Source organism: Mandrillus leucophaeus, unplaced genomic scaffold (assembly GCF_000951045.1).
Source record: "Mandrillus leucophaeus isolate KB7577 unplaced genomic scaffold, Mleu.le_1.0 Scaffold855, whole genome shotgun sequence".
NCBI lineage: Eukaryota > Metazoa > Chordata > Mammalia > Primates > Cercopithecidae > Mandrillus > Mandrillus leucophaeus.
Window position 1 is genome coordinate 844,272 of NW_012109308.1, and position 23,573 is coordinate 867,844.

General features: G+C 46.5%; 1 protein-coding gene across 1 annotated transcript in view; it reads right to left on the reverse strand.

Moving 5' to 3' along the window:
* Positions 1-6,691: 6,691 nt before the first annotated feature.
* The window catches only part of DOCK2 (dedicator of cytokinesis 2), a 450,129-nt gene continuing 433,247 nt past the window's right edge, over positions 6,692-23,573 (reverse strand). Inside the window, exons 46-52 of the mRNA XM_011968671.1 lie at positions 20,920-21,003; positions 14,046-14,183; positions 12,302-12,429; positions 11,012-11,183; positions 9,799-9,919; positions 8,100-8,242; positions 6,692-7,274 (exon numbers count right to left, since the gene is read on the reverse strand). Of these exons, the coding sequence (XP_011824061.1) occupies positions 7,212-7,274; positions 8,100-8,242; positions 9,799-9,919; positions 11,012-11,183; positions 12,302-12,429; positions 14,046-14,183; positions 20,920-21,003 (849 nt within the window). The 3' untranslated portion in view covers positions 6,692-7,211. The remainder of the gene's footprint in view (positions 7,275-8,099; positions 8,243-9,798; positions 9,920-11,011; positions 11,184-12,301; positions 12,430-14,045; positions 14,184-20,919; positions 21,004-23,573) is intronic.

Consider the following 23,573-nt stretch of genomic DNA (forward strand, 5'->3'; position numbering starts at 1 on the left):
CTATAGGATAATGACAGCACATACTTCTCAGAATCTAAATCAAATTTATGTTCTCCTTGACTCTCTGTCTGAAAAATAGCTCTCGGAGTGCTACTGGGTCCCCTCAGAGGTTGAGCTCCTCACTATGTGACACCAAGGGACCATGCGACCTGAGATGTCCACCATGGGCGTCATGATTGTCTCCACATCATAAGGCAGAGCGTGGCAGACATCCATCATAGATGAAAGTGGTATCTTTGACATTGGGCTCAAGCAAGTCTTGAAGGCATGAGTAAATGATAAAAACTGACGGCGCAGAATTCCATGGTACCTACTTTTGCTTCATTCATGCCTGTCCTTCAACCCATACTTTTGGACTTATGGAGGGATTCTACATGGCCAACTTATGGAGAAGGCATACTGTGTTAATGCTAGCTGGAAATGGACTGCAGCTGTGTTGCAGCCCAATGTTAGAGCTATGAGCAGTACACTTGGCTGTCTTCCTTAAAAAGAGGGGAACATGAACTGAGATAGACATTTATACTCCTGGGCCACAAAGAATGGCTTTGTTGATTAGTCAGAGGACTGAAAGGAATAATACTGGAAGATTGATTACTGGGGGTCTGGGGAAGAAGTATGTTCATGATCCAATGGGAGTAGACTCAAAATGTGCAGATCTATATTTTACTGCTCACCAGAAAGACCACAGATCAGTCTTTCAACCATCAAGGAGTTGGATGACCAGTCCTATAGCTCAGTTTTGCTCATCTGCCATCCATCGAATGCGCAATGGGCCTGCGAAGCAAGTGGTCATGGTGGCAGAGATGGAGGCTCTAACTAGGTTCCACAATATGGAGTTCCTCTCACCAAGTGTGATATAGCTATTTCTACTGCAAAGTGTCCACCTGCTAGTTGCAGAGACTGACACTGAGTCTATTACGTGCATCATTGCTTAGGGAAACATGGGTCACTTACACTGAGACCTCTCTACCCTGTAAAGAACAGCAATTCATGATGACCATGATCAAAACATCCTCTAGATGTGGGGTTGCCTTCTAAGGTCCATGATATTTCTGTCAGTATTATCATCTAAGGGCTTACAGAAAAACCTTGTTCATTGAGTTGGGATTCCACAAACCTTCACTTGGAACAAGGGACCCATTCTTAGCAAGGAACTAAACATAATGGGCTCAAGGCCATGGGATTCACCAGCTTTACCATAAACCCCATCATTCAGAAGCAGCCAACCTGATGGAACAGAGCACAGCCTTTTAGAGGTTCAGCCAAGGTTCCAGTGGGGGACACTACCTCTCAGGGAGCCATCCTCCAGTCTGTAGTAAATTCAGTGGACAGTGGGTGATGTATAATACTATGGGTGGTGTATAATACTGTGTCTTGAAAATCTCCTAAAGCTGGGGGCCAGTGTGAGAGTACAAAAGCCCTCTCACTATCACACCAGTGACCCACTCATGGGATTCATGCCTCCTGTCCTTGGGTTTTGTAAGATGTGAGGTCTCGGTCTGTATTTGTTTGCTAGGGCCACTGCAACAAATACCACAGACTGCGTGGCTTAAACAACAAAGGTGTATTGTCTCACAGTTCTGGAGATCAGAAGCCTGAAACTGAGGTGTTGGCAGGCCGGTTTTTTTTTCCCCTAGGTACTGAGAGAGAGAATCTGTTTATGCCTTGCCCCTAGCTTTTGGTGGTTTGCTCCCAATCTGGTGTTCCTTGGCTTGCAGACGCATCCCTCCAATCTGTGCCTTTAATCTTCATGTGGCGTGCTCCCTGTGTGCACATCTTTCTCTAAATTCCTCTTTTTATAAGGACACCAGTCATGTTGAATTAATAGCCACCCTAATGACCTTGTTTTAACTTTATTACCTGTTTAAAGACACTATCTTCAAATAAGGTCACATCTTAAGGTATTGGGGGTTATTATTTCAACATGTGAATTTTGGAAGGACACAAATCAACCCATAACATGGTCACAAGGTAGGGACAGAGTGAAGCCCCCATTGAACTGGAATTGTGACTACCACTTGGCCACTTTGGCTTATCACGCTCATGGACCAGCAACTGACCCTGATTACATGAGGACTTCAGATGTTATGATTCAACAGGGGCAGAGAGGAGCATGTCTGGAACCAAGGGGATCACTGGGCCCTTTCTTAGTACACTTATGCCCACTGGTAATGGTCAATAGGTAATTACAACAACCACAAACCAAGAAGGGTGGAGCAATTAAAAACTTAGACCCTTTGGGGATAAGAGGTCTGAGCACTCCAGCAGGCAGGCAACCCAGTCCAGATGAAATGTGAGCTGTGGGTCAGAGACACTTAACTGGGTGGTGAAGGAAGGAAATGATGAGTATCTGTCATAGTCTTGGTCCAGCTACAGCAGCTATCGTGGCTTCTTTCACAAATCTTCTTGCTGTAGGTTGTGTGGGAGATCATAACTGAATGCCACCTTGAAATGGACTCTGTGACTGATTGGACTGGGACATCCCTTCTCGGGAAAGGCGAAAGCACATGAATTTGGACATCTCTTAATGGGAAAGAAAGCACATGGTCTTGGACATCCCTCCTAGGAAAGGAAAAAGCACATGAACTTGGACATCCCTCCTAGGAAAGGAATAAGCACATGGACTTGGACACCCTTCCTAGGAAAGGAATAAGCACATGGTCTTGAACGTCCCTTCTAGGAAAGGAAAAACCACACGGACTTGGACATCCCTCCTAGGAAAGGAAAAAGCACATGGACTTGGACATCCCCTCTTAGGAAAGGAGAAAGCATATGGATTTGTTCATCTTTTTGTAGGAAAGGAGAAAGTACATCTTACACACACACACACACACACACACACACACACACAGAAGATTCATAGGAGCAGGAGATAACAGAAGGGGCATGTGAGGGTCTGAATGTCTCAGACAATCTCATACGCCTTCTTGGCTCCTTCAGAGGCCATGGTTTTCTGGGCCGCCAGCTGTCTGCTCTACCTCAGTAGCCACTGCAGCCAACTTGGGTCCACATGGTCCTCCCACCTGGGGTCCACCAGTTGCTTGTCCAGAAAGGCTTGGTCTTCCCTTTCCTTGCTGCAACAGAGCCCAGACTACTGTCTTAGTACCTGAGTTGCTGGTTTCTTATACAAATTCTGCCCTTGGATGGAGTGCCACTTTGTGGGGCACGGGATATAGCTTCCCAAATAGCTGCTGAAAGGGCTAGATGATGCAATCCACAAGTAAAACCATGAAGGGTTTTACCACACCCAATAGGGGGAACTTACCACTAGAACCAGGAGACTGAGATAGTGGCAAGCTGGGCAAATACATTCCCTTTTCTTTCTCCTTTTTTTTTTTAGACAGAGTCTCACCCTGTTGCCAGGCTGGAGTGCAGTGGCATGATCTCGGTTCACTGCAACCTCCACCTCCCAGGTTCAAGTGATTCTCCAGCCTCAGCCTCCAAAGTAGCTGGAACTACAGGTGCGTGCCACCACACCCAACTAATTTTTGAACTTTTAGTAGAGACAGTGTTTCACCATGTTGGCCAGGATGGTCTTGATCTCTTGACCTCATGATCCACCCGCGTTGGCCTCCCTAAGTGCTGGGATTACAGGCGTGAACCACCACACCCAGCCTTCTTCCTCCTTTCTACAGACTCTCCTGGGGTCTGATTTCTCTATTATACCCTGCCCAAAGATATCCTGCTCAATGCTGCCTGACAAGTTGAGTCTCTGGCTTAGTGTGAACCAGACTCAAGTAGAGTTAATACCTCAACTTCTATTGCTTCCAATCCCTTTTCCCTCTTTCCTTCACCCTAAGACTGTGCAGCCCCAAAAGAGCATGGCATTCAATCATTGCCTGAGGATCTGTTTCCTAGGGAACTGAAGCTATGGCAGGGAGGCAGAGGCACCCAGGATTCAGCCAGGAGAGGCAAACAGATGTGTTACAGTTTAGTATGTCTGGAAAGCAGAGCCCACCCTGATTTTGGATGCTGGAAAGGCCATTTGTTTCCCTCAATTTCTCTTCTACTTGCTGACATAAGCCTGAAAGCCTAGAAGAAAGAAGGAAGACTTCTACTCCATGCTTAGCAATAAAGGCTAAAAATATCCCTCCCTTAAGGAAAGGAAGGGAACTTAGTGCTCTAGATCAAACTCAAGTATGAATGGCAGATATCAACCCTGTCTTGAAGACAGAGAACAAGGGTCACTGGGTGCTTAAAGGTGAGAGAGTTCCACTGATGGGAGATTACCTGGACAAAGACCTGGATTCCAGATTGGGTCCTGCTGATCACAGCCATTGGAGAGATCACCTAACTATGTAAAATGAGAGCATTGGATGAAGTAGTCTCTAAGGGTCTCAGAAAACAACATCAAGAAAGGAAGACTTATAAAGAGATCCTTCCTCCCACCCCATCCAATGCTACCTCCTTCTGGAAATTCTGAGGCATATACCCTTCCTTGAGACTACTATAGGAAGTTTAGGACACAACTTGTATACAGTGAGGGAACATCGGTGGTACCAGGAGGGCTATGCCAAATGCCTAACCCCACCTTCATTTTTCCCAGGTGCCACCATTGGCATTGTAGGCAAAGACTTACAAACAATCATGGACTGTGAAATAGAGTCTGACATTGAGCTGAGTTCCCAGGTAGAAAGTGAATGTGTGGATTAAGATCACGAGGCTTGGTGTGGACAGAGATGGCTGTGTCTCTTACTAGTCAGGTGACAAGGCCACATCACAAACTCCTCAACCTTGGAACTGAGTTTCACATCAGTGTGGCTGGGACCCTAGTGTCTAGCTCATAGGATTGGTGTGAGGATTTAAGGAAATGACATACAGAGTAAGTGCCTGGTAAGTGGCAGCTGTATTATTATTGTTGTTTGTTATTGTTATTACTACTGGCATTGTTGTTCCTGCCATGTAATGGGAGCATCTAAAATTTTTCTGGCAAAGGATTAAGTGGGCTGTCAACCTGATGACAGTCTTAATTGAAATGAGATTTGACTTTCAACCCCTGTTTATGGGTTTAACTAAGTCTTGCTCCATTTATGTGGGAAAACAGGAAAGTGCCAATGGTCCCGTTCAGACTTAATAAGAAAACTCATAGATATTGATGATCTTCAGAAAATGGAACTCAGAAGTATTATTACCAGGACCACACAGTATTAAGTGAGGAGACTGATCAGTTACAGAATTTTCAGAGGTTAAAGCTTACTTTCCCAGGACGATGTAGCAACAACCTCTGAGTATGGGTGTCTTTCAGTTCTCCTGAGTGAGGGTAACAGCTACAGTTTCAAGGCACAGGATCATACCTGTTTTTCTGTAGTTGTGGGAAAAGGGAGAACCATTTTCTTTTCCTTGTTGAGATTTGCCCCCTCCTCCCTGGCCCCCACTGCCCACTGGTATTTGGAAAGGCTTACATGTCAAGGCTAAACACTAGGATTTTATCAGTTCATAATAAGAGAAAAAGCAGGCATGAGAAGGCCAAGCTTGTAACAGAGTCCAATCCTCTGGGTGCTGCCTACTCACCTTAGGCAACCCAAAGGTGTTTGGTGTAGCCCAAACCCCAACAATCATCAAAACAGGACTTTCTGGCCTATTGAGGAGACTAGAAGCTGAACTAGGCAACACATCTTCAAATGGGGCTTGCAGCAGGGACACAGAGGCCACCAGGGACAGGCTGGGGTGGATAAAGGCTACCAAGACTCAGGATATTCTGTGCACTAAGGCGTCCCAGAGACAATGTAGGGTAGTGCCTAAGAGTCAGGCTCCCCACCCAGCTGTCTGGGTTTGGATCCCAGCCATTCGTTACTAAGTGTGTGGTCTTGGGTCACTTCACGCCTCTGTGCCTCCATTTCTTCATCTGGGTAATAATCATATCTACCTCCTAGGGCTGCTATCAAGACTTAGGAAGTTAATTCTTATCATGTCTATAACACTGTCCCAGACACCATCAGGGCTCAAGAAATTTGAGCTACCATCATCATTCTTTCTCCTCTCTTACTCTACCCCAGGGACTCAGCCTGTAAATAAGCATCCACTCCAAGGTTTCCAGATGGCTCTACTTCTGAAATTTGCGCTGTCATGCACTTACCCAGTATTAATTTCCTTCTCAAATGGGTCCTCAGCCTCCTTCTGGAACCCTCCCCTGCACAGCTCCCTGCTCGCTGTCGGATCCAGAGGTGGGACTTTGCTCCCATCCTCTCTTGCTGCTGCCTGACAAAGCTACTCACCTCCTTTGGGCCTCATGTGAAAAACCTGAGAATTCCTCCAAGAAAAGCCACCACTTTGGAGCCAGTGACAAGATCCAAGAGCTCAACTATGAGTCTGCTGGACCTCAGACCCCTCTTTTCCTAACTCTTTGGCATTAGGTTTGGTCTTTACTAGAGTGACCAGGCTTGGGTGGTCTTGCTATCTCTTTCTAAAGGTGGATAAAGGAGGTACGACACTCCACTATTCAGATCCATGAGGAAGACCAGGCCAACTTTTTTAACATGCTGGGAGCCCAAGGTTGGGCACCTAAGGAACCAGAGTCATGGAGATTCTTGAAGAATCTTCTCACAGATGAGGTGGGGAAACTTGGCATTGGGCAAGGGCATCACCAGGCTCCTTCACATCACTGCAGTCCCTGGGCCTTCCTTCCAGGGAGCTTCCTGCCCAGTCCTGGGCCCAGGAGAGTCAGCCAACAGAATCAGGCAACAAGGCTTACTCGAACCAAGAGAACATTTTTTATTGTCAGTAAGAAACAGCAACTCTTCAGAGATGATTGGCTAGAAAAGAAACTGGTTGGTTGTATTAAAAAATGTAAAGTACAAAACTGTTAATCTAAAATAAAATTAAAAAGAATATTTAAAAGGCTTTCTTTTCTGTTAAGTTCTGGGACTTCATAAATGAAACAAAAACAGTTTCTTACCCCTAAGAACCTGGGTTATGAAAGCTGTGCCTAGGATGTTGGGGAGAGCACACTGGGAGAAGGCATTCTTGCTGGTTCCTTGCGTTCAGGAATCTACATTGAGGCTTCCTCATCCACCATGATCACAGCCCCAGGGGATGCTGGGCTTGTTAGCACTCAAGCTCTGGGACCTGACTGGCTCCTCTGTCTCCTCTAAGTGAGGACAACTGATGGGGAGAGTCTCCCACTCTGTGAGGCTTTGGTGTTCCACCTATGGCTCTCCTCTTCCAGAAACTCCCCTCCCTGGCTCTCCCACGCAGCCCTAGTCAGCAGCAGCTCACAGGTCCGTGGACAGCGGGTCTGGAATCTGTTTGCCTTCTTCAGCCGATTTGCTGGCCAGCTTTTGAGAGAAGAGAATAAACAAGCACAAAACCAAGATGGGATGATCAGATTAAGCACCAAAATGGAGCTTCCCAGTCCTAATCACAAGGGCCCCAACACTGACCCCTGCCCAAAAACCAGTGAATGTGAACTGCTATGACCTTGGCTTTGGCCAGAAAGGCAGTGGTGGACAGTAGAGTGAGCCCAGGTTCACTAGCCGTGTGGACTTGGGCACATCACTTACCAAACCCTGTGAGCCTCCCATATAAAATCCTAAGAGTGGGAGCTCAAATGGCACCATGCTTGGGAAGTGCTTAGCACGGTGCCTGACTCATTCTGAGCTCACGGTACACTTGAGATATTTGTAGTAGCAGAGTCCCGATTACATATTACCTTGAGGATCAGATGTGTTATGGGACCTTCTTGATCTTGAGGAAAGGCCAACAAGTAACGATAGGAGATGGGACTTACAGAATCAGTGCTTGGAAACTAACGTTCAATTTGTAGGATTTTGTGATATAGGTTGAATAGGAAAGTGCTGCGGCACTAAGGGGCAGTTTAGGTGAGGGCAGGCCACTTACTACTTCTGAGGTCCTGGGGCCCTGCACATGCCTAGCTGGGGTCAATCCTGGTCAGAGGAGCTGCCTGGGGCCCCAGAGGAGAACTGCCCTCTGGGCATTGCTGCACAGTGTCCCAGAACTCAGGCCTCCTGACTAGGCCTCCCTAGGAATGACAACGTATGCACACACATGCACACACGACCCCCCATTTTCTTTTCTCTGCATTGCTGTCTTCCCTTTTTCCTCCCAACGTCTTCCTTTCCTTCCACCCTCAGTGTCCTCACCATCGTCTTGAAGAACTGATTGACCTTCTTCCGTGTGAGTGTCTTCTTGTCACCATCTGAGAGTTGGAGGAAGGTCTGGCTGAGGCGGGGGGATGTGTTGGCCTCGTCCAACCCAGGGATGCCTGCCACTGAGAGTGTCAGGGCTGGAAGGAGAGTAGAGCTGGGGCATGAGTGGGTGGGTGGAGGAGGGGCAGTGCCTTGGGGGAGGTAGACAGGGGGAGGGCTGGGAGACAGAGCCAGCATCCAGGGATTACACATTGTATGTGCCAAGCAGGAGGCAGGAAGCCTATTTCCTGCCACGCCAGGGGGCGTTGAAGCTGTCCTCTTGCAGTGAAGCTTGCCCACCCTACAGACAAGGGTTCAGCCTCCTGGCTCCTGGTCAAAACCTTGCCCCAAAGCCCTGATATCCCCGGGAAACACAGAGCCTTCTGCTCCAAGGCAGGGGACAGTGTGAGCTTACTCTTCCTCCAGCTCCCAACACCAACATCCTGGATTTCTCTCCCCATTGCAGGAGACACTGGGAAGAGAGTCTCAGACCCACGTGTCACCTGGTGGAGGGGCCAGATGGCCTAGTGGTTACAGCCCCAGCCTGGAGTCACAGAGACATGAAAAATTAGTTACTCTCTGACTGCTGCTTTCAACACTGGCCAAATGGGAGAAAGAGCCCAGACCACCTGGGTGTCATGAGACCTGCGGAGAAGACACCAGTGAAATGGCTTGAGCCAAATGTTGCAGGCGTGGGGTGGCAGGGCAGTGGGCAGGTGCCAGTGCCTGGTTCCAGGGAAGAGGGCCTGGGTCTGAACTCAGCCTCTGCCATTTGCTGGCTGGTGATAGGCAAGAGACTGATATTCTCGGTGCCCCAGTTTCCTCATCCATACAATGGGGTGGATGACATGAACTACTTCCTGGGTATGTGCAGTGGTGTAAATGAAATAATGAAGGAGTAGCAGTTGGCGCAGGGCCTGGCACCCCAAACATTCGGGAACCAGCAAGCGTCTTCACCATGATCGGCCTGCTGAGTTCCACAGGGCAGCACTGGCCCTGTCTTCTTCCCTTCTGACCTGGCCCTTACCACACAGAGCCAGGCACATAGCAGCAGATGCCAAGGACTTCTGCATGCCAGATGGAGTGCTCTCAGGCATGCCATGTCCCCTGTCATGTCCCCTGTTAGGGCCTCAGATTCTCTTCTGTGAGTTAGGACCATCGGCTGTGTTCTAACCTCCTCACTGGACAGTGCGTGACGAGGATGGCAGATAGGGAGCGTCTATGCACCCAACACTCCGCAGCTATAAGATGTGGTGGCCATTTTTGTAAAGCCAGAAAGAGTCTTCCGGGTCCATAAAGAAGCCACAGGTCTTAGGGACATACCAAGGGCAAACTTCTGGCCCCTGGGGAGGCCTGGCTAACTGAGAACAAGGGGCCACTAGTGTGACAAATGGATACCCAGTGAATTCTGAGGGCCCAAGAGACAGCAGGCCTCTCCCCTGTCCCTGCTGGGGCTTGCTGGGATGGTGTCACCGCTAGGAAGTGGTGGGTGTGGGGAGAGATTAGAGGGTGGGGGGCTGTGAGCACAGCCTCTAACTCCAGGATGCCTGGCCCACTTTGTTGTGTAGACACAGTTCCCATCCACCCTCCACCCACAAGGCTGGTGGTCTGCACTATCTCTAGTCCCTCATGCTGGTGGCAGCAGGGGGCATACCTGGGATGGTAGGCATGGACTGGCTGGCAAAGCTCATTTGAGAGAGGACAGACGCCTTGAGGGGGATGGCCGCATGCTCCGAGAGGTTGGTGTCACTCATGAACTCGTGCTTCCTGGAAAGCTGGAGGAATACACCACACACACACACACACACACACACACACACACACACACACAAATACACACACACACACAAATACACACACACACACAAATACACACACACACAAAAAAAAAAAAAAAAAGAGAGAGAGAGGCTTAGCATGAGGCAGATCTGGGCCCTGAAAGATCAGGGATGAGGGTGTGGCATGGTTTCTATGAAGCTGGCTCCTAGTTCATTTATTCTATTTCATACCATTCCATGCCAGTCTGCCATGTATGGTTTCATAAGTTGCACACTACACAACTACGGGGTGAAGGGGGTGGCATTCATTTAGACTATCATGTGAATGGTGTCCCCTAGAATTGAGACACACAGAGGACATTTCCATTCTCATCCATCCAGGCAAGAGTAGCCTGTGAGGCCCACTGGGAAGTTCTGGAGGGCCCTTTCTTCACCATGGTATCTTGGTTGGCCCCTTGCTCTTTCATCTGGCACCCCTCCCTTGCCAGGGCAGTTAATCCGTCTCCCCCTCCCAGGCTCCCAGAATGCTTTTGACAAACCTCTTTTCCAGCGGGAAACTAAGAAGGCTGTCTGACACCAAGTCTCATTTTTAGAAAGTTATTAGTTTACGAGACCAAAACTCTCAAAGCCAGGACAGTGAGATTTCATCTCTGCATCCCCAACTGGACTCCTGGCTCACAGGAGGGGCTTGCAGGGGTCTGAGATGTCAGTGGTTAGAACAGGCCTGGGGCTGGGGGCTATAGAAACACCTAGCCCAATACCAAGTGGGCTGCTCTCCCCTTTGGTGGGAGAACAGGTGGCTTCTCCCCCGCCTGGAAAAGCCCTGTGTGATGGTGGAAAGGATACACACAGGCTCTGAAGTGCAAAGGTCAGGGTTTGACTCCCAGCTCTGTCATGTCCCAGCCACCCCAGCTGCCTGGGCAGTAAGCACTTCACCTCTCAGCTCCTAGGGGGCCGCCTCTGCAATACCCACAGCACCGCAGAACCGGGCCTCAGGGATCCCGTATCTGGAAGCCCTGGGTTTTGTGCCCAGCATGTAGTGCAGATTTGCTGACAGCACTGGAGAGGCAACCTGCCTCAGCCGCTCACCCGCTTCAAGTCCGACTCGGCAGCCGCTTTCTCGTCCGCAAACACTACGCTGCTTCTCTTCGTCCTCTTCTTGGACCTCCGCAGCTTGACCTCAGGCAGGGTGCTCCCCGGGGAGATCGGCTCCTCCTGCTCCACTCTCGGAGTCTTGGGTGGTGCTAATTCCAGGTCAAAGCTGAAAGGCCAGAGGGGCAGCAATAGAAACTGCAGTTAGAGCTTCAGTGGAACTGCCTTGCAAGGACCCAGGAAGCTGAAGGGGACCTTCGGGCTACCTGAGCTGTCACTACAGGATCTAGAGTAGATCAGCAAATCTGGCAGAGGATTTGGGGAGCAACTTGCTCAACCCACAAACACTTAAATGTAACGAGTAAAGTTCACTTTATTTTATTCATGGTAAAATGAAATTGAAAGAAGTGAGCCATAGCAAAGAAACTGGTGGTGAGGAGAGAAGACTGGTTGAAAGCATGAATGTGGATTCAAATCCAGGTCCGGCCAGTTATTAGCTGAATGAATAACTTTGGGTAAATCACTCAACCTCTTCCAACCATCATTTCCTTTTCAGTAGACGGGGGTCTTTGCAGAGACCTTGCAGAGTGGCTATGAGATGAGGTTGGAGGAACCACTGGCACATTTTTGGTATATGGTAAGCGCTGGGTAGCTCATAGTGTCTATGATTAGAACAGATGAGTTGGTCAGGGTGAATGGTGGCCCCTAGAATTGTGAAACACAGAAGACGTTTCCATCCTTTTCCCTCTGGGCAAGAGTAGCCTCTGAGGCCCGCTGGGAAGTTTCTGGAGGGTCCAGCAATGATGGCCAGAGGGCTCCAGGAAGGCGGAAGGGGGCAAAGGAGGGAAGACCCCCGACAGAGGGGTGGGTAGGTGGTGCAGGAGGAGGAGCTCTGCAATGGGGACATCCCATTGTGATTGGGAGGAGCTTCCTTGAAAGGGAACAGATTCCGGTGAGAGGTGACAATATTCTAGAAAGATGCAGGCTTGGTGAGGAGCTCTGGCTGGCTGACAGAGATCACTGGACTAGAAGTCTGGGGGCTGCAGGTGAGTCCTGCTGGGCCTCAGGAAAGCTGCCTTGCCTCTCTGAGCCTCCAATAATCCCCTACAAATGATACTAAACATGAGCCTCCTAGGGTAGTTGTGAGGCTCCAGATGGGAAAAGGCTTTTAAACTGAAAGGAGGAAGGGGAAGGTAGAAGGGATGTTGCTGGTGAAGAGAGAGAAGGAGAAGGGATTGAGCCAGGGAGGCAGGGGTGCGGGGGGCTCCCTGGGGTGCAGGGACTGACCTCTCTGAGGTGGCCTTGCTGGGGGTGCTGCAGTCAGAATTCATGGAAGTCAGAGAGATGATGGACATCTGTCTATACGAGCGCAGCATAGACCTGGGGCGGCCCACTCTCCTGTCGTCAAAGTCAGGCTGTGGTGGGAGAACAGGGTGGTTAGCAGCTGTAGCCTGGGGAAGGTGGCCCCCACCTTCCTGTCACCTTCTCCCTTCACCTGGGCAGGGCAGAGTTGTGGGGCTGAGTGGAGCATCAACACAAAAGTTCCTGGCTGGCTGAGGCTAGGGGTTCTTGTAGAATAAAGAATGTGGCTGACCTTGACTCCTGGTTCCTGGAGGAAAACATCTAAATCTTTGGCATTTCCTATGTGATAGGAGTATCTTTGTTATTATTCATGGTGGCCCTCTTGACCATACTTGATTTTATGCTAATAAGATGGCTCCCGATGGCCAGAAAGACCAGCTCTATGATTATAGGGCTGGGGCTTTGAGCCATGTAATACCAGCTCAACCTCCAGGGAGTGGACAGGCCCAGAGACTGATTTCCATCACGTGGTCAGTGGTTCAATCTATCATGACTGCATAATGAAACTCCAATAAAAACTCTGGACATTAGGCTCCAGTGAACTTCTCTGGCTGGTAATCATACATCAGTGTGCCAGAAGGGGGACGCATCTGGAATACATGGAAACTTCATGTTTGGGACCCTCCTGGACCTCACTCTGTGTCTCTTTATCTGGCTGGTCTTGATTTATATCATAAACTGAAGTTGTAAGTATCATGCTTTCCTGAGTTCTGTGAATTATTCTAGTGAATTATGAAACCCGATGGGGTAGTGGGAATCCCCCAATTTGTAACCAGTTAGGCAGAAGTGTGGGTGGCCTGGGTCCCTGAAGCTTATGGTTGGTGTTTGAAGTGGGAAGTGTCTAAGACTGTGCTTCTAACCTGTGAAATGTGATCTAACTCCAGGGAGTCAGCATCAGAATTGCATTGCAGGGACTTCGTGTAGGGAGTATTGAAAGTGACAACCTGTCTCACGGAAAAACATCTTTGAATCAGAGAACTGAGTGTGCCTCTAGGCTCTTTCAGTAACTCACTGTTCTTCTCTGGATCTCAGTTTTACCATCTGTAAAATGGGAAGGCTGGACCAGATGGTTTTAAAGGAATTGCATGGCCTTGACATTTTATAACACCAGTTAATAAGGAAGAGGATGAAGAAGCACCCTGTAAGCACCAGGCTCATGGCCTCTTCAGGCCAAGGAGCTCAGTGGCCAAAACTACTGGCCTTGAACTAACACAGCCAGATGCAAATTCTGCCGCACACTCATTTGCCACATAGCCTCTGGCAAGTTACCTGACCTTCTGAACCTCAGAAGAAATACAAGCGGTTAAAAATCATTCCTGCCTCTCAGGCTTGTGGTGATGATTAAATGACCTAGTAGATGTCAAGTGCTTGAATCAGGCCAGGCATATAGTAGATGCTGCATCAATGTAGCTTTCATTATTATTACACAGTCCCTTGAGTAGTTGGTATCTGCACAATCCAGTTGTAACTGGAGTTTGTCTGGGGGTTATTTTTGCTGGACCAAGTTTCCAGCAGGGTTCCCCTGGATGGGATCCAGCAATGCTGGCCATCACCATCTTCTTTGGAAGCAGCTTCCTTTGCTAGGTCCCTTCCAACTTCAGCCTCCAGCATCCTTCCCTGCCCCACCCTGCCCAATCCCACCCCTCCAAGCCATAGGAACCACCCATACCATCTCTCGGACACCATACTCCTTCTCCACCTTCATTTTCAGGTTCTTGAAACATTCCTCCATCCGGTCATGGAAGGGTCGCAGGTTATCCGACACCCTTTTCTCATGGATCTTAATCCCAGCTCCCAAGAAGGGGATCTGGAGAGAAAGTGGTAAAGAATGAGCCAGAGGCTGGCTGGTGGGCCTCAGCCTGGCACCCAGCCCATCACAGCAGCTACAGTCAAGTCTGCCTGCGAAGAATTCATCAAGGGCTTCAGGGTCCTCAGAAACCTGCACACAGGGTCCCCAGCTTTCCCCCTGGGGAAAGTTGCAAACAAGTGGTTTGCTCTGGAAAGGGGAGAAAGACCCTCAGCTTCCCTTGCCTCATAGGAGGGTTGGACTCTCCCGTTCCCCATGAGAAGCCACATGCTTGGGAAAATGGTCCCCTTAAAGAATCTACCTGGGGGCAAATTGTGGGGATCAGAGCAGGGGAATCTCTGTTGCATTGATTTAAAATCTTGCATAAGATGTTCTTGGCAATACTAAAGTGAAAGGATGAATGTCAGAAGCTGGGAGATAGAGGAAGGCAAAAGCTGAGAGAAAACAGAGGAGGGGGCATAGCCTCATCTTACCACATGGAGCCAATTGCACTTTATACAGGTGCTGAAGAAGGATATAAATGTGCTAATATCATAAAGTGAACCCACCAGTTGGGAGCTTTGAAAAGTGATGTAAAAGCCTTAGGAAGATGAGGGAAGAGGAGAGGATTGATGTGAGGGAGTTGGAGTCTTATTTGTCCCCGTAGGAGGTCAGTGGACACTGTCTAAGTGGCAGCTATGGTAAGGGAGAGTAGCAGAGCCATGGTGGGCACTGTTAGAAAGAGAAACTGAGAACTTTAGTTGTGTGGTCTCAGGGAAACATTACCAGGGGAGCAAAGGGGTAGACTATGAATTATTTGGGGAAAAATTGCTTTCATGATGGTGACATAAAGATATTTCTGCTTACTTCTATTGGAGGTCCCCCAGAAATGACAAGGTGAAAGAGAAACTGAAATCTTCAGTGAAAATTGAAGACATTCATAAACTTGCCCCACAATGTGTGCAGGTGCCAGGAGATGGGAGGACATAACTGACCTTCCACAGCAGAGGAGGGAGGTGGTGATAGAAGAAGCCAATCTGCCTCCATGAAGCCAGGAGGGCCTCAGGGATTGGAGGCACCAGGCACCACAGAGAAGGTGGGTGAGCTGAGGGGCCAAACACAGAGGAATGTGTTGAAGTTCTTTATCAGGAGCAGTTAGATTTTCTGACTGCCTCACCCTGCAGCCAAGTGTTCTGTTTTCCCATTTTCTCAAGAAGGAGGAGCTTATCATCTAGAACAATTAGAACAAGGAGCTCTGGGCTTACGGGCATCAGACACAACAGAAGGCAGAATGAGGAGCCAGACTGCAAATAAGGAGTTGAAGAGAAAGTCTGCATTTGGATCGTGAGACCTCCACTTCCCAATTCCCAAATGGCCAGCAGTGTAGCAGCTGGGACTCTCTTTCTATAGAACAGCTTGGAGGGTCTGACTCTGGAGAATGTGAACAGTCCCATGTAGAGAGAGGCATCTGTGGGTCATTCCATTAGCACACAGCAATGCTACCCAGTTGCCAAGGCCCTCTCTCGTGTACACAGATTTTCTTTAGCCTCACTCTTAACTAGGAAAAGAACGCCAAGCATCACCAGACATTGGAGGAAAGTCTCCAATATGAAAGACAGAGACCAGACTGACAGACAGGGAAGAAACAAATAAGGAATAAAATAAGGAAAGAATAAAGGAAGAAAAAACAGAATGAATTTGGAAGAAATAGAATAAAGAGAGCCTACGAAAATATGTTTTTCTAAAAAATTTAACTAATATATAGGAACAGAAAAGATCCTCCATTCATGAAAAAGACAAAGATTTTATATAAAAATGAATGCTAATGGAAAAACTACATATAAAAAGTAGTGAGATAAAGTTGTAAATGGAGATACATTTATGGCTTTAGTTTTACATATTAGAAAAGACAGAAAATAAATTAGCTAAGCATCCATCTCAAGATATTAGTAAAAGAACAGTGAACTAAATTCAAAGGGAGAAAATGAATGAAAATAATAAAGGTAAGAGTAGACATGAATAAAAATAGAAAACAAATTTACAACAGAGAGGATCAACAGAGCCAAAATTTGTTTCTTTGAAAAGATACAACATTAATAAACTCCTAAGAAGACTAATCAAGAAAATATAAGGTACTAATAACCAATATTAGGATTGAAAAACATAACTATAAGAAGTACAAACGTTATAAAAGATCATAAGACGAGTGTATTATGAAAAGTTAACAAACAGAAAATAGCATTTAAAAACAATACCATTTACAATAGAATTTAAAATATCAAATACCTAAGAGCAGATCTAATAAGATATATGAAAGAAAAAATATGTGAAAACCACAAAATTTTGCTGAGAAAAATTAAAGAACTATATAAATGGAGAGATATTCCATGTTCATGGATGAGAAGATAGCCATTCTCTCCAATTTAATCTAATATTTAACGTACACTTAATCCAAATCTCAATGTGTTTTAGAGAAGTACGTAAACATTGGCAAGGTTATTTTAAAATTTATAGAGAGATACAAAGGACTTAGAAGAGGCAAGACACACTTGATGAAAAGCAACAATTGGGGTGCACTTACTATCAGAGTTCAAGACTCAAGATGGTATGGTACTGGTATAAGCATGGACATAGACCAATGGATCAGAATAGAAAGTCCAGAATAGACAAATACATATATGGTCAATTTTGGGGGTCAAAAGTGGGGGAAAATAGTCTTTTCAATACATGGTGCTGAAGAAATTGGAAATCTGTGTAAGAAAATAATCTGCCTCTTACTTTACATCAGTCAAAATGGATCATACACCTAAATGTATAAGATTAAACAATAAAAACTCATAATGAAACATAGAAGAATATCTTCATGATCTTGGGGTAGTTGCGGTTTCTTAAAGTGGACACAAAAGCACTAATCATTAAAAAATATGATAAATTAAACCTGACCAAAATTACAACTGCTGTTCATCAAAATACATCATTAAGAAAGCAAACAGACAAGCCAGACTAAGAGAAGATATTTGCAATACATACATTTGACAGAAGACGCATATCTAGAATATATGTAAACTCCTATAAATCAATAATAAAAAGACAACTCAATTAACAACATAAGTAAAAGATTTGAAAAAGTATTTCACAAAAGGGCAATCCAATTAGCAGTAAGCATATGAAAAGGTGCTCAACATCATTGCTCATGAAGGAAATGCAAATTAAAACTAAACTGAGATATCATTACACATCCACCAGAAGGACTAGAATTAAAAAAGACTCCCAGTATCAAGTGTCAGGGAGAATGTGAATCAACTGACTTAGAAGTTGTGTGGGAGTGAAAATTGATTTAGCCACTTTGAAAAACTGCTTCTTGTGTCCAGTAAGGTTAAATGTGCATGGCCCAGCAATTCCACTACTACACGTATACTGAAGGAATTGAGTGCTTAGGTCCACCAAAAGGCATAAACATGAATGTTCATAGCAACTTTATTCATAATCAAACACCCGAAAAAAACCAAATGTCCAACAGGATAAATAAATTGACATATTATTGGTAATTTAGATACACATACAATAGATGACACTTAGAAACAAAAAAAGTCAAACCTCTAGTATGTGCAACAACCCAGAAGAATCTCAAAGGCATTATGTTGAGCAAAAGAAGTTACAGATACAGTAGTACATACTGTACTGCATAATACAATTTATAAGAGGTTCAGGAACAGGTAAAATAACCTAACCTATAGTGATAGAAGATTGGCAGTACCTACTAAAGCTGAATATCCTTATATGCGATGACAAAACAAGTCAATGCATAGGTATATACCCAACAAAAATTTTGCATATGTGTACCAAAAAGACACACACAAGGAAGTTCAGAATAGCATTACTTGTAATAGCCCCAAACTGAAATAAACCCTATTCTCTATTAGTAGAAAAATAAAGAAATACATTTTAGTATAGTTACAAAAGCCAGCTGTACGGACCACTACATAGCAATGAAAATGAATGTGAATCATAACTCTGTACAACAAAATGAATGACTTTCACAAACATAACATTGGGCAAAATAAGTTAGATACGAAAGACTGTATATTATGTGATTCTGTTTACATGTAGGTCAAAATTAAGCAAATCAAAACTACAGTGTTTAAGAATGAGTGTTTGGGTGGTAAAGTACTTTTTTTAAAGCAAGGAAATGATTACTATAAAAGCAGAACAGTGCTCACTCTTAGGGAAGGAGGCATAAGAATAGGGTTAGGGGAGCTAGCAGAATTCTATTTCATCTGGGTGGTGGTCAAATGGATGTACGTTTTTGATAAATAAGTGGGTTATATATTTTTATGTGCACTTTTCTGTACATAATATTTCACAACAAAAGCTTTAAAAGAGCATACTATAGACATCTTTTTATTCCAAAAAATAGAGAGAAAGTCTTCACAAAGAAAAGAAATTAACAAGCTATCGATCCTGAAATCTGCAAAACGTTGAACACCAAATGTACTTTGAAGGCTTCAGCATTTGTTCGGTTGCTAGAGGTACAAATACATTCACTCCCCTTGCAATCTAACCTTGTGTTTTAAGTAAATTCAAAGTGTATTTGGCTTTGCAAAACCAAGATCCAATTTAGAATTAAGCTCCAAGTGAGCAGGGAGCAGGCCCAATTTCATCCATCACTATCTCTGTTGCCTAGGACTATGCCTAGGACACAACAGAGGCTCAATAAATGTAAGTTGCAAGAACAAATGGAATGACACAGGTAGGGAAGAGCTAATCTGCTGCGTGTGATAATGTTAAAAGACTGCCTTTGCTATGAGCAGGGCTGCATCTTTTGCATGCAGGTGTCCATAGTTAGGGTGCCTGGGGTCATAGTTAGGGTGCCTGGGTTCTGGGTGGGAGGGATATGGCTCAGGTCAACCTCGTTTGGGGGTTAGGTGGGCCTCTGTATAGGTGGTCCCAGGATCAGCAGGTGGTGCTAAGGAGAAGGCAGCCACTAGGGGGCGGTGTCTGAAGGCGCCTAGCTAATGGCTCTCAGAAGCTGTCACATTTAACAGAGTACATGCGTTCAAAGTCTTCCGGCTTTGTTGGTAATGTCCCTCTAGTAAGCTCCAAGACAGTAGTAGAATTTTCTTAGAAGGTACAGCTTGATATTTGCTGTGCTGTGAAGCTGAAGTTCATTTGGGTACAGCAAACACAGCATGGAGAAGCTGTTTCCAGATGAGAAGAGGTCCCCAGTGGAGAGGACCAGGGCAATGGTATGGATTCAGAGTGACATCCAACAGCTAAGCAAATCTGTGTGACATGTTAGCCTTCCCTGAGGCCTCCCAGCAATATCTGAGGATGGGAACGAATCAAAGCCTGGCCTTCCTGCTTCCCAAGTTGGGGGTGCTAAGGGAGAACATCATTATTTGAATAATAAAGGGCATGATGACCGCAGAAGGCTGGGGACCTTGGGGATATTTGGGCTTCACAGGTGGCACAAGGTAAAAAGAAAGAGAAAATTCCAGACAGACACACAACATGCATTCGGGAAAAGCGCGTCTGTGCAGTGCTTGGTGTTTCATTTTTAAAGCCCCACTTTGCATAAATTGGCAGAGGCAGAGAAGGACCTGAATTAGGAATTCTTATTTTAAGAAAAGAGGCTGCACCCAATGCTTCTCATTCCCTGATTTCCCTAGAGTAACAAAAACTCCCAACCACAAAAGCTTGCTTTTCTTCGCACAGTGACTGGCAAGAAGAAAGCGAGGGAGGGCAGGCAGCTGCAAGCTGCTCCACCTGCCCCTGCACCCACTGCTCACCTCCTGCCAGCTCCTGCCCTCTGGAGCCCACCCCTGTGTTCTGCTGGGTGGTTTTCTGAGAACCCAGAGTGGGCAAATGTCTGAGGAGGGGGTTGCTGTGGGCCTGGAGGGGAAGACTAGCCTTGGGTAAGCCTCTATGAGAGGGATCTAGCCGACTGTTGCTTCTGCAGGTAGAGGGAGAACAAGAGAGAAGAGGAAGAGAAGCCAAGACAGGAGTAAGATGTGCAGGGGTGGGGGGCAAAAGACAGAGAGGCAAGGAATAGAAGTGCAGGCTTCTAAGAGAGAGAGGGAAAGACAAAGACAGGTGCACGGAGAGAAGGAGAGAAAGGAGGAAAGACAGAGTCCACAGGAAGAAGAGGGATGCAAGCAGAGAATGGAAGGAGAGGCAGGTAAGTGGCCAGCCCGAGACAGTAGGGTGGTGCCTTCTAAGCTCATGGGCTGAGCAGCAGCTTGTGCAGGATGTAGACCCTTTGACTCACAACCAACCACACAAAGGCCTCACTTATTTTCAAAATCTGATATCCATCTGAGCATTATTGCAACAAACTGGGTCAGCTCTAAAAGGAGGAGAAGTGGGAGTAGGGGCTCAAGTCTTCTATTATCAGATTGGCCTGTGCTGGGTGTCGGGGGAAGGTGCTGGTTTGGAATATGGGGGCCTGGTGTTCATTTTCATCCCGCTGTGAAAAGCCATCCCCTGAATTCAACATCAAATAAGATAATCTTAGCACCATCCAGCATAGCATTGCTGCCTTGCACCATGCAACACCCAAGAGTGCAGTGCCCCAAATCTCTGTTCCAGGATGAACCTGCTCAGGTGTGATACAGAGTTGGAAGAGGGGCTGAAAAGCAAGGGACAGGAGGCCATGTGAATTTAGGCTGCCTCAGCCAGAGCCTAGCTTGGGGCAAGTGAACCATGGTTGGGGGAAAGGAAGAAGGGCAGGATGCTCCCCCTGCCAGCTCTGCTTTACCTGCCATGCAATCAGGTCCTTGAGGTGGGTCAGCTTGTCCTGGTCCTCAGGGTGGTCCCTGACGTACTCCTCAGTGAAGAAGGCCTGGGGAGGACAGATAGGAGGTCAGGGTTTCCTGTTCATTTGGCATTTCACAGCCAATCTCTTTGCCACTGGGAGAAGATTCAATTTGAGAGGGGCAAGGATGAGGTCACAGGAATGTGGATGGAACACAAGTGAGAGGTCTGGAGAGACCGACAATGTTTTATCTGCTTTGAGGTTCAGATCAGTACCCAGTGGGAATGGGCTGCAAACTCCAGGGAAGTCGTTCTCAAAGTCAGGTTCCTGAGCCAGTAGCAGCAGCAGTACTTTGGAACTTGTTAGAGATGCAAATTCTCTAGTCCCAGCCCAGACAGCCTGGATCAGAAACTCTGGGGGTAGGGTGAGGACCTGTATGTCAGGAAGCACTGTAGGAGATTCTGATGCTCCTTTCAAGTTTGAGAACATTGCTCTGTGAAAAATAATTCAGTAAGGAATCTCATTGGGTGGGTGTTTCAGCTCACCTCATGGCATCCCTCTTTGCAAGTGACCCTGGCAGCCCCTTTCTGGGGCTCATGTCCTTAGTGTGTGCGCATGTATAAACAGACATATCCTATCACTGCTCAAGGTTGCACAAAGGGTTACCAATGATGACTGCATGGGTATCGGAGGGTAGCTGGAAGGATTGATTAGGTGACTGGAATTACTGTCCCTGAATTACACTACTGTGTGGTATTCTTAGTTTTACATCAATTGATAACATAGGAAAGATAATAGGAAATTCATCAACAGATTTGTTAGAATGAGGAGTTCATTTTTCCTTCAGTGTCTGCTAGGTGAAAAGCAAGTAAGAACTTTCTATTCTATTTCAATGCCAAGAAAAGCTATGTCTCCTTACTGAGAAATGGGTATTTTCCTTCCAGTGGATAATGTGACTCATATAAGTGATGCTATCTCCCTTTTTGCCATGAACACCGGGAAGCTCAAAAATAAAATCTGTGGTTCAAACGTGTGGGGCTTTCTGGAGGGAACTTATGACCTTGATATCTAGATTATGGCTCCCCTCTTGGAGTTGATCTTTTAGTTTGTATGTCTTTTCACAGATTCTGAGTTTCATTTCTTTTCATTTGTACACATCATTTCACATCCTTTGTGGAAGAGGTGGGTTTATACAACTGGCATGTACTTTTATGGTCTGGCTCACACTCATCCCAGAGCCTTTCCTTAATAGAGCCACCTGAATCTGCCCAGTGAGATAAGGGGCTCTTATGACCCCTGCCCCTTCCTGCCCCTTCCTGCCCCAGCACAGGGTGTGGAAAGGAGGGTGGGAGGGAGACAGGAGCTCGCTAAGACATGAGGCTGTAGAAACACGAGGGCCAACCAAGCTGAGGGTCCCTTTGGGGACAAGGACAGCCAAAGTAGGATAAGTGACATGTAGCTGCATCTGCCCCCTGGGTCCTCCCACCACTGCTCTGTTCACTGAGCTCCCGTGGACTTGGAGCACAGAAATCCTCACCTTCTCATACTTGGCGAAGCCTCCCATGACAGCAGGGTCCACAATCCCATTCAGGAGCATGGAGAGTGGGTTGATAGGGAGAGTCTCATCACTCTGATACTGGTTTATCATCATCAGGATCTTCTCATTGGCCGTGGACATGGTTTCTATGGCATTCTCCAGAGGACTAATTGTGGTCTGTTGAAAATGAGATCACCAGGAAGAAAAGGCCTTAGTTAAGTCACTTTAAAAACAGGTATTACTGGTATTGATTTCACTTGGGGTGGGAATTCAAATGAGGCAATGCTCCCTAAGGGGCTATAACAGAATCTTGTAATTACTGAGCTCTGGAGGCAGGCTGCTCTCTGGGGAGAGACAGGCTGGCTTTCTGCTTAGTGACAAAGGGATTTCTTTGGGGAGGCAGAAGCAGGAAGTATCAGGTACTTGCTGAGGCTTCAGATGCTGAGTGTGCCCCAGAGAAGGTCTTCTCTTCTTATTATCTGGGTGAAACACATGCTGATTCAACCCTTTCAGTATTGGTTGGGCAGATACTATGTGTGAGCTACTGGCTAGAGAGATTAGAGCAGCTTGCGATGTGGGCACCCAGCCTGGCACATAGTAGGTCCTAAGACTGGTTGTTAGATGGGTCACTGTTCCAAGGTAGATTCACTTTAGTTGGGAAAATTAAGCTGAACACCTCTCCAACACCTCTTGGAAGGCAGAATAAACAGAGTACCATCCAAAGCTAACTGGCAAAAAGTGCAGTTTGCAAGAGCATGAGATCTGGAGTAGAAACCTAAAGTAGAGGTCGGCAAACATTTTCTGTAAAAGGACCAGATAGTAAATATTTTAGGATTTGCAGGCCAGATGGTGTCTGCTGCAACTACTCAACTCTGTTATTGTAGGGCAAAAGCACCTACAGGCAGTATGTAAATGAATGAGAATGCTGTGCCAATAAAACTGCAGAAATAGGTGACGGCTGGAATTTGGTCCATGGCCCATAGTTTGCTGACCCATGAACTAAACTGAAACAAACTAAATAAAAATCTTAAATTTGTTAAGACTTGTTTTGTGGTCTAACACATGATCTATACTGAAGAGTGTTCCATGTGCACCTCAGAAAAATGTGTATGCTGTTGCT